The 9,116-nt window shown below is 53.4% G+C and overlaps 1 protein-coding gene across 4 annotated transcripts in view; it reads left to right on the top strand.

Annotated features, from left to right (window-relative positions):
* Window positions 1-2,165: 2,165 nt before the first annotated feature.
* Window positions 2,166-9,116, top strand: part of ARHGEF10 (Rho guanine nucleotide exchange factor 10) — a 122,793-nt gene continuing 115,842 nt past the window's right edge. For all 4 annotated transcript variants that reach the window (XM_017887850.1, XM_017887848.1, XM_017887847.1 and 1 more), the window contains exons 1-2: window positions 2,166-2,378; window positions 2,514-2,601. In XM_017887850.1, the coding sequence (XP_017743339.1) occupies window positions 2,565-2,601 (37 nt within the window). In that variant the 5' untranslated portion in view covers window positions 2,166-2,378; window positions 2,514-2,564. The remainder of the gene's footprint in view (window positions 2,379-2,513; window positions 2,602-9,116) is intronic.

The raw sequence follows: 9,116 nt of genomic DNA, 5'->3' as shown, positions 1-9,116 counted from the left end.
TCTGATGTGGGAGCCATCCAGTGTGGGGCTGTCTGGTGTGGGGGCCATCTGGCATGGAAGCTGTCTGGTGTGGGGACTGTCGGGCGTGGGGACTGTCTGGTGTGGGGGCTGTCCACCGTGGAAGCTGTCTGGTGTGGAAGCTGTCTGATGTGGGGACTGTCTGATGTGGGGACTGTCCGCCGTGGGGACTGTCCGCCGTGAGGACTGTCCGACATGGGGAATGTCCGGTGTGGGGACCATCTGGCATGGGGACCATCCAGCGTGTTTGCTGCACTTGTCTCTGAGGATTCCTTCCATGAGCGTCATTCTTTCCATTCACCATTGTGGTCCAAGCATGTCTGTCTGACCTTACCTTGGGAATGACAGCTTTCCCTCAAAGGATGATGTCCTTTGTTGTCCCTGGAATCACTGCTGGGGTGCAGAGGGTGGGCACCTCCCGCCTCATGGGTCCTGCTGGGGTGGACAGGGTGGGCACCTCCCGCCTCACGGGTGCACTGGCCGGCACTTGGACCCTGTATCGTTGCACAGAGAGCTCTCCTGCACGGGCACGGCGGGTGGAAGGGCAGAGGTGTGCCGTCGGGGTCCAGGCCCGGGGTCTGGATGCTCGCATCAGCCACCCGCCATCGGGGCCCAGGCCGGCTCGGGGTGCTCACATCAGCCACCCGCCCTCAGCTGTAGCCTTGGGTGGGTGTCTCAAGTCTCCCAACCAGTGGTTTCTCCATTGAAAAATAATAACAGTCCCTACGTCTTGGAGTTGTGCTGGCGAGGTGGACCTACAAGGAAAAAGCTAGGATGAAAGTACTCTATGTAGAGGGTTATTTGGGCCGCGTGTGAGGCCTGCAGCCCAGGAGCCTGGATCCAGGCTGCCCTGAACGCACACTGATGAGCAGCATCTCCAGGGGGATTTTGGAAAGCAGAAAGGGGGTCAGGGAGGCTGATAGAAAGCTGTTTGTCAGGAATTCTCATGAGTTTATGGAAACCATTGGTTTATTGATTAGTGATTACTGTGCGTTCTTAAGCTGCAGGGCGTGTGACGGGGTCCATCGCGGCATCACCAGGCTCTTCCCAGCCACTGGGGGCCACCGCAGGCTGCGTTGAGTGTGCACGGGGCTCCCCGGGAGCACAGAGTAGGGAGCAGGGTGTGGCTGCGACTCGTCTGCACATTCTCGGGGCCTGATGATGTGAAAGGGCTCCCGTCCCTCAGACAGAAGTTCTGCTCTTTTCTCAGCAGTGCATGTTGAGCTACTTGTGCACGTTGTTGGTGAAACCAAGGAACTGAGGCTTCAAGGCGCCAAACCATAAGGCCAGGTGCTGGGGATGGGGCGGGGGTGGTGGCATGTGGCCTTATGGCACCCGAGCGAGTCTGGGGGATGGAGGGAGAGCAGGTTCAGGGCTGGGAACACAGGAGGGTGGAAGGGCAGGCGCTGGGCTGGGAACACAGGAGGGCAGACGGGCGGGCACTGGGCTGAGAATGCAGGAGGTGCCACATCTGAGGTTGGGGGCAGGATCCCACCGCCAGCCTCATTGGAAAGCAGTGTCTGTCTGCTTCTGAGAGTGCCAGAGCCAGCAGCCAGCTCTGTGCACTACGATAAGAGAATTCGCTGGCTGGTAGCGTTCTGGGTGTGTGGCAGGCAGAGCCTGGAGCTCTTGGCACCCTGCCATCCCCTCGCATTGCCCTCATTGAAGAGCACATGAGGCCAGTGACCACCCTGGGCGTGGGCCCGCCTGGCCTCGGAGGAGCTGCCTGTGTGTGACACTCAGGAACCATGGCCCCTGTGGCCCCATGTGCTTTTCCTGATGCAGCCGGGGCCTGGGGCTGATGCCTGGTCCCTGGTGCTGGAGCCGAGGCAGCCAGAGAATTCCCCGAGGACAGCTTATTTCCCCTGGATGGTTCTGGCGGGAGCCAGGCCTGTGTGTTGTGGTCTTAACACAAGTCACCAGGAACTGGCCTTCCCGGGACTCGGCTGGCATCCAGCTCACACTCAAACTCATGTCCTCAAAGCAGGGAGGGAAACACGAAGTGTAGACAAGAATCATAACAGCAGGCAGGCTGGGACCCAGCCTCACCCCGAGAGGTTAGCCACATGTTTACCCGAAGGAGTGGAGAGGGCTGCCAGCGCCGCACCTGATCCCAGCTGAGTCTGGAAGTAACACGTCTGGTTTACATGTTGATTTCTCCCTTTAGAATACGGTGGGACATTCAGCAAGGAGTTGAAGCCAGTGTCAGGTTGGGAGGGCCTGGCCAGCGAATCCAAGTTACAAAATAAACTTCTGGCTACAGTTCAAGGTGAAGTCACTCCAACCCTGAGAAGTCTCTTTTGTTTTGCTCTCGAATGTTGTTTCAAGGGAGATTTACAAGTATTCACGACGAATAGGTGGTGAGTCTTCTAATCATGGATCATAATGACAGTTAGTTCTTCCTTTTGGCGGGGTTCTCTGTCGACAGCCCTGCATCTGTTGAGTGCGTGTTTTTCCACCTGAATGGTGACAAGCAGTGTCTCTCCTTCTCGCAGGAGGCTGCTTCCCGTAACAGAGCCGAGAAGAGAGGCGTCTGGAGCTGCAGCATGGACCAGCGAGAGCCCCCGCATCCCGCTCCTGCAGGTAACAGCACTCGGCAGGTGGGCCTGTGGGTCAGGGCGCGCTGCTGCTCTCATCAAGGACAGGGTACTTTTGGAACCACTGAATTGCTAGTCACTGGTGTATGGGGGGGAGCGAGAGCTTCTCGGGAGAAAGAGAAGGTTCCGATGTGACCCGGGTGCCCCCACCGCTGCCTTTCGACAGGGGCATCCTGGATGAGCCTCTCGCGTTCCTCACAGGTGCTGCTGTGTTGCTCGAGGGGACCTGCCGTCAGCGTCTGAAACTCCCTTCAGGTTCCCCTCAGCCTGACGCGGTCGGAGATGGAGTGGGAGGGTGGTTACGGGATGGAGCCTTCCAGTGTTGAAGGCCCAGGAGGGTGATTACGGGATGGAGCCTTCCAGTGTTAAAGGCCCCACTCAGGCTTAGAGCACAGCTTGCCTGTGGTGAGCGCTCGCCCAGTTTCCTTTTCTGCTTCCCTCCTCTGCGTGGCCGCTTAGGGACAAGCACGACCTCTCTCTCCATATGCTCCCTAAGGGAGGGCTGCTGATGAAAGATTTCTCTTTATCGTCCCCTCACCCGAGTTAAATTATGGCCAAAAAGACTATGCCAGGGTTGCCGGCTCGCGCTCCAGTCAGTGGAGAAGATGGACACTGACCGACGTTTCCATGGCAGGTTGTCTGCGGGGCCTGGAGACCTGGCCTCTGTTCTCCCGGGACCTGCCTGACCACATGGTGCACACGGGCCAGGTGTCCATTGCAGATCCGGGGGGCGCTGCAGCTGTGGAGGTCGGGGAATTAACTGTGTGGGCTCCAGGCCCCTTGGCACCGTGGGTGTGGGTCTAGGAGATGCCAGGATTTGGTTGTCTGTGCCCTCCCAACTGCATGGGCACTCTGGGCCCTCAGAGGTTGTAGCTGGATCAGAAGAGAGGCAGCCTGGAAGTCAGGCTGTTCACAAGCAAGTCAGTCACCAGGGCCTGGTAGACGACAGAGACAGGAGAATCCAGGGGTCACCGGGGCCTGGTAGGCGACAGAGACGTGAGAATCCAGGGGTCACCGGGGCCTGGTGGGTGACAGAGACGCGAGAATCCAGGGGTCACCAGGCCTGGCAGATGACAGAGATGGGAGAATCCAGGGGTGAGCAGTGGCCACCCCAGAAACAGCCTGTGACACTGCAGGGGCCAGAAGGGACCCCCACTCCTGCTGCTGGGGGTCTGCGCTGGGGAACCAGGCCTGAAGTCCAGCTCTTGGAGTTCTCCAGAGCCGAAAGACCATGGGGTACGAGACCCGGTACTGGGAACCCGAGGCCACGGCTCCGCTGCTTCTCTTCTGGGGGTGACGTCGGCTGCTCTCCTTGCCTCTTTGTCGGCTGGTCTCCTTGCCATGGTGCTCATTGTCACCCCAGCTTCACTCATTTGTGGATTGCCGGCATTTAGGCTCTGCCAGACTAGGTCGTTTTAATTGAAAATGAGGCCAGGCACTGTAGCTCACACCTGTTATGCCAGCACTTTGGGAGACTAAGGTGGGTGAATCACTTGAGCCCAGGAGTTTGAGACCAGCTTGGGCAACATAGTGAGACCCCATCTCTGCAAAAAGAATAATATAATAAGTAGTTGTGCATAATGGTGCATGCCTGTAGTCCCAGCTACTCATGAGGCTGAGGTGGGAGGTTCACTTGAGCACGGGAAGTTGAGGCTGCAGTGAGCCGAGATTGTGCCACTGAACTCCAGCCTGGGTGGTGGGAGTGAGACCCTGTCTGAAAAATAAAAGTGGAAAATGAGGCAGAGAGCAACACCTTTTATTGTTTTTCATTCCTATCAAATGAGATGATGCCCTGGCAAAGCAGGGCAGTGGGTGTCATCCTGTGGCCTCATCCGCCGTGGGCCCTCTTTGGGTGACCATCCCTGCAAGGGCCCCCTCCCACCTCCCTGCTTTCTTTTTGGCATTTCATGGAAATGAGTGGTTGTCTTGGGTAGTTTTCTGTTTGAAGGGGTGGGCACCAGATCTCGTGTGCTTTTCTGTTACCTCCCCTCCTTCCCACCCGCAAAGATGGGAAACCATTAATACGGTGCTTTGACATGCTCAGGAGGCAGGTACAGTTGTTGGGGAAAGTTAAAAATAAAAGAAAGGCCAGGAAGTTGTCTCTGCAGGTAAGTGTCCAGGAATGTGGAGGATGCAGGGCCGTTCAGAGTCCCACGGCAGACGGGTGCTGCCTTTGCCCCGTCTTGCCCACTGTTTCAAAGAAGGCAGAAACCCCGTTTTGTCATTAAATGTGTCTCCCGCATTTGCTGACCTCGTCAGCAGTCCTGGCTAGTGCCTGGCACCCTGAGGAGCTCTGCCCCACGGTGCCACCACCTGGATTGGATGAAATGCCCGCCCACCCACGGTCTTCACGACCAGACTGGCTCTTTGCCCAGCTGGATTGGATGAAATGCCCACCCACAGTCTTCACGACCAGAACTGGCTCTCTGCCCCGCGGTGCTACCACCTGGATTGGATGAAATGCCCACCCACCCACGTCTTCACGACCAGACTGGCTCTCTGAAAGGTCCCTGGCCCCATAGCACTCCACCTTGGTAGTTGTCCTAATTAGAGACATGGCCTCTGAGGGAGGCAGGACTCGGGGTGCCCAGGGTTACCAGCAGCTGGTGTTGCTCCCTGCAGCAGGTCGCACCTCTCCTGGGGCTGCGGGTGTCTCCACAGCCTCTCCCTCTGCCCAGATTTCGACCCAGGGGAGAGTATGACAGGCCCACGCTGTCTGGGTGGAGCTGGACTGGCCAGGCCGCCCTTGGGCCAAGGCCCACTGGATCCAGCCTCAGGGCTTGTTGCTAACTCCAGGCTGCAGGAACGTGGAAATCTCCAGTTTGCCACTGTTAACATTTCACCCAGGAGGGTGTCCTCGGGAGACCCTGGCAGGAGCCCAGGAGCCTTGGAGGTGCTGAGGAGCCGCCCTAGCCCTCTGTCGGGTGGGGAGCGAGGCCCCTGCTGGGTGGGGAGCGAGGCCCCTGTCCTTGCTGACAGGCCACATGATCTTGGACTTTGATTCAGAAAGCCACCATTTAATGACAGTGATGTGGCTCGGAAACTTAGGTGAGTTTCTAGCCAATAACTTTTATGACAAATAGAAATAGAAATAATGGCCTGGTGTCTCTTCTGAGGATTCTGTGGTACTTTAATTATAATTTCCCCCATTATTAAGTAAACTGTGCACTGAAAAGTGCCCCTGAAGATCAGGATGCGGCAGATTACTGCGACCTCAGTTCTTCCCTGCGCTCGGACACAGTTGGTGCTGGTACTTTAGATCATCACTTCTCCAGTTTTTTTCCCCATGTTTCTTTTCTACATAATGGTAGTCATTGAATATAAATTTTTAACTTTTTTTTTGAGACGGAGTCAGACTGTCTTGCCCAGGCTGGAGTGAAGCGGTGTGAGCGTGGCTTGCTGCAACCTCTGCTTGCTGGATTCAAGGATTCTCCTGTTTCAGCCTCCTAAGTAGCTGGGATGATAGACACCCATCACCATGCCCAGCTAATTTTTGTATTTTTAGTAGAGACGGGGTTCCACCATGTTGGCCAGGCTGGTCTCGATCTCCTGACCTCAAGTGATCTGCCCACCTTGGCCTCCCAAAGTGATGGGATTATAGGCGGGAGCCACCACACGTGGCCTGATGTTTAACATTTTGAGTGTACGTTTTTATACCGGCTTTAACATTTTTATTTGTGAGCATTTTCCAGGCTTCATAAGTGTCCTTCTCAGTAGCTGCCCTCGGGGCCTCCTGGCAGGGGTGCTGTTGTGTGTTCCAGTGGAATCATTCCTTAGTCCATGCCCATTCCTCACCTCTACCAGGTCCCTGTGCCTTCTCTAGAAATGTCCTTTGCAGCAAGTCAAGTCATCACAAGGTGAAGTGGTGTTTGTGAGGCAGCTTGTGCACCAGGAAAGATTTCAGGCTCTACTGCCCAGCTGCTGGGATTCAAATGTTGACTCTGAGGTGTGTGATCTGGTGACCTAAGCAGCCTTCAATTTCCGTCATTCCTGGAACAAACAGAACCCCTCTCATAAGTTTGGGGAGGATTTGACAAGTTAGCATCTCTAAAGTACTTAGACCTAGCTGGTAAGCACTTAGCAAATCCATTCAGAAGATGATCTGGGATTTCTCAGAATGCAAAACAGTCACACTGCCAGCTAAAGCCTTTCTCTAATTAGTAGCAAAATTCCAATGCAAATTATGTTCGGGCAAAAGAAATCAGTACAATTGGCATGTTAATGTTGGTTCACAAAAAATCATTTACCAAATACCTGGTAACTTCCATAATGAGCTCAGACAGATGCCAGCACCCACACTGGCATCGTCTCTGGGGGCAGCATTGTTTCTGGGGGATGGACTGTTTCTGGGGAATGGACTATTTCTGGGGGGTGGACTGTTTCTGGGGATGGACTGTTTGTGGGGGATGGACTGTTTCTGGGGATGGACTGTTTCTGGAGATGGACTGTTTCTGGGGATGGACTGTTTCTGGGGATGGACTGTTTCTGGGGATGGACTGTTTCTGGGGATGGACCGTTTCTGGGGATGGACCGTTTCTGGGGATGGACTTTCTGGGGATGGACCGTTTCTGGGGATGGACTGTTTCTGGAGATGGACTGTTTCTGGGGATGGACTGTTTCTGGGGGATGGACTGTTTTTGGGGATGGACTGTTTCTGGGGAGGCTTCCTTCAGCACAAGCAGCTACAAACCACAGTGACACCCAGAGCCAAGAAGTGGTTATGAATAGCCTCTTGTGGATGAAGCTGTTTGCAGCCTGGTGCTTTTCAAAGGACTTTTCTTTGAACAATAGAGTTAAAAAATAAGCAGCCTTCATTCGAAATAAGAGAAAATCATATCCTGAGTTAAACCTTCATATTAGAATCAAATATGCTCTTCAAAGCCCCAGGAAAAACAATGCTTAGCTTTTATCTCTTAACTTAAACAATGAGTATTACTTTAATCTTGTTCTCAGTGTGTTCATCACTGCATGTCTTTGAAAGTTCTTCATGGACTTGGAACAGTCAGAGCGCTGTCTGCCCACAAGGGAAGGCAGCCTGGGAATGAGTGGCCTGCTTCTCCAGGGCTGGCTGCCAGTTCTCTCCTACTCAGGGTGCTGGGGCCAGAGCTACTAGGTCTTGGTAGCTTGTGGAATAAATATTTCCCTAAAGAAAACAGGACATTGAAGTGTTCTATGCATCTTCTTTTGCATCGTGCGTATTGTATTTGTCGTCTTCTCTTCAGTGTCTTTGTGAAGAGGTACGCTGGGTCTTCGGTCTTAGTCCTCACGTTAAATGTCTTTGTACGCACCACACGGCCTTTCCTACTCATTGCAACGTGCCCCAGGGAGGGATTCTTTCCATTCTGTGATTCCTTTCTAAAGACGAGAGATGGGGCCTCGTGGCCAGTAAGTGAAGTTTGAACCCAGCTCTCTGACTCCAGAAGCCGTTCTCTCATCCACGACTCTGTGCTTAGCGTTTCTCGTGTAGATTTGTCCAGGGGCTTCAGAATAACACAGCAGGATGGGAGACGTGCCGCGCCATGACGGGTGTATCGTGGTTTCTGTTTGTTGTTAATTTAGTGGATATTGAGTGAAGCTACATTTCAGGTATTACAAATGATTTACAGTTTATAATCTAAATTGGGTAATTAAAAAAATTATAATGCATGTTAAGTGTAGAATAAAACTAAAATATAGACAAGTCACGAAAAGAAAATATTTCACCTCTGGGAGGTTGATACTATTAAAATTTTAGTGAATATTCTTCCAGTATTTTAGAAGTAGTCTTCTTTTTTTTGCCCTTGAAGCAAACTTTTAAATGCCGTTAATGTAAGTGATAGTGTCTGCATGGATAAGTTTCAAACATTAGCAGTTTTTCCCCTGACAAACCTAGGCTGCTCTTGTTTTTATATGCATAGTTTATTTAAAATGAGAGATGAAGTTTTGTTGTTTATAGCTTTATTAAGATATAATTCATATCTTAGTACCATTTACCTATTTAAATTGTAAAGCTCAGTGGCCTTTAGTGTATTCACAAGTGTGTAGGGCCATCACATAGCCAGTGCTAGTCACCCCCAGAGGCCACTCCCCACCCCAGACAGAGGGTGACTACGTTTTAAACTAAACTTAGATACTTTATTCGTATCCTTTTGCTCATTAAGAAAAGATCACTTAAAACTGGCTTCGAATTAGAATAGCCAAAATCCAGAGCACAGACGGGAAATGCTGAGGAGGGCGTGGGGCGGTTGCATGGCCACAGACGGGAAATGCTGAGGAGGGCGTGAGGCGGCCGCGTGGGTACAGACGGGAAATGCTGAGGAGGCCGTGGGGCGGCCGCGTGGACACAGACCGGAGATGCTGAGGAGGGCGTGGGGCGGCCGCGTGGACACAGACCAGAGATGCTGAGGAGGGCGTGGGGTGGCCCTGTGGACACAGACGGGAAATGCTGAGGAGGCCGTGGGGCGGTTGCGTGGACACAGACGGGAAATGCTGAGAAGGCCGTGGGGCGGCCCTGTGGGAAGG

Source organism: Rhinopithecus bieti, unplaced genomic scaffold (genome assembly GCF_001698545.2).
Source record: "Rhinopithecus bieti isolate Rb0 unplaced genomic scaffold, ASM169854v2 scaffold_15838, whole genome shotgun sequence".
Classification (NCBI taxonomy): Eukaryota; Metazoa; Chordata; class Mammalia; order Primates; family Cercopithecidae; genus Rhinopithecus; species Rhinopithecus bieti.
The sequence above is the reverse complement of the archived record's forward strand: the minus strand, read 5'-3'. Positions and strand labels throughout refer to the sequence as shown.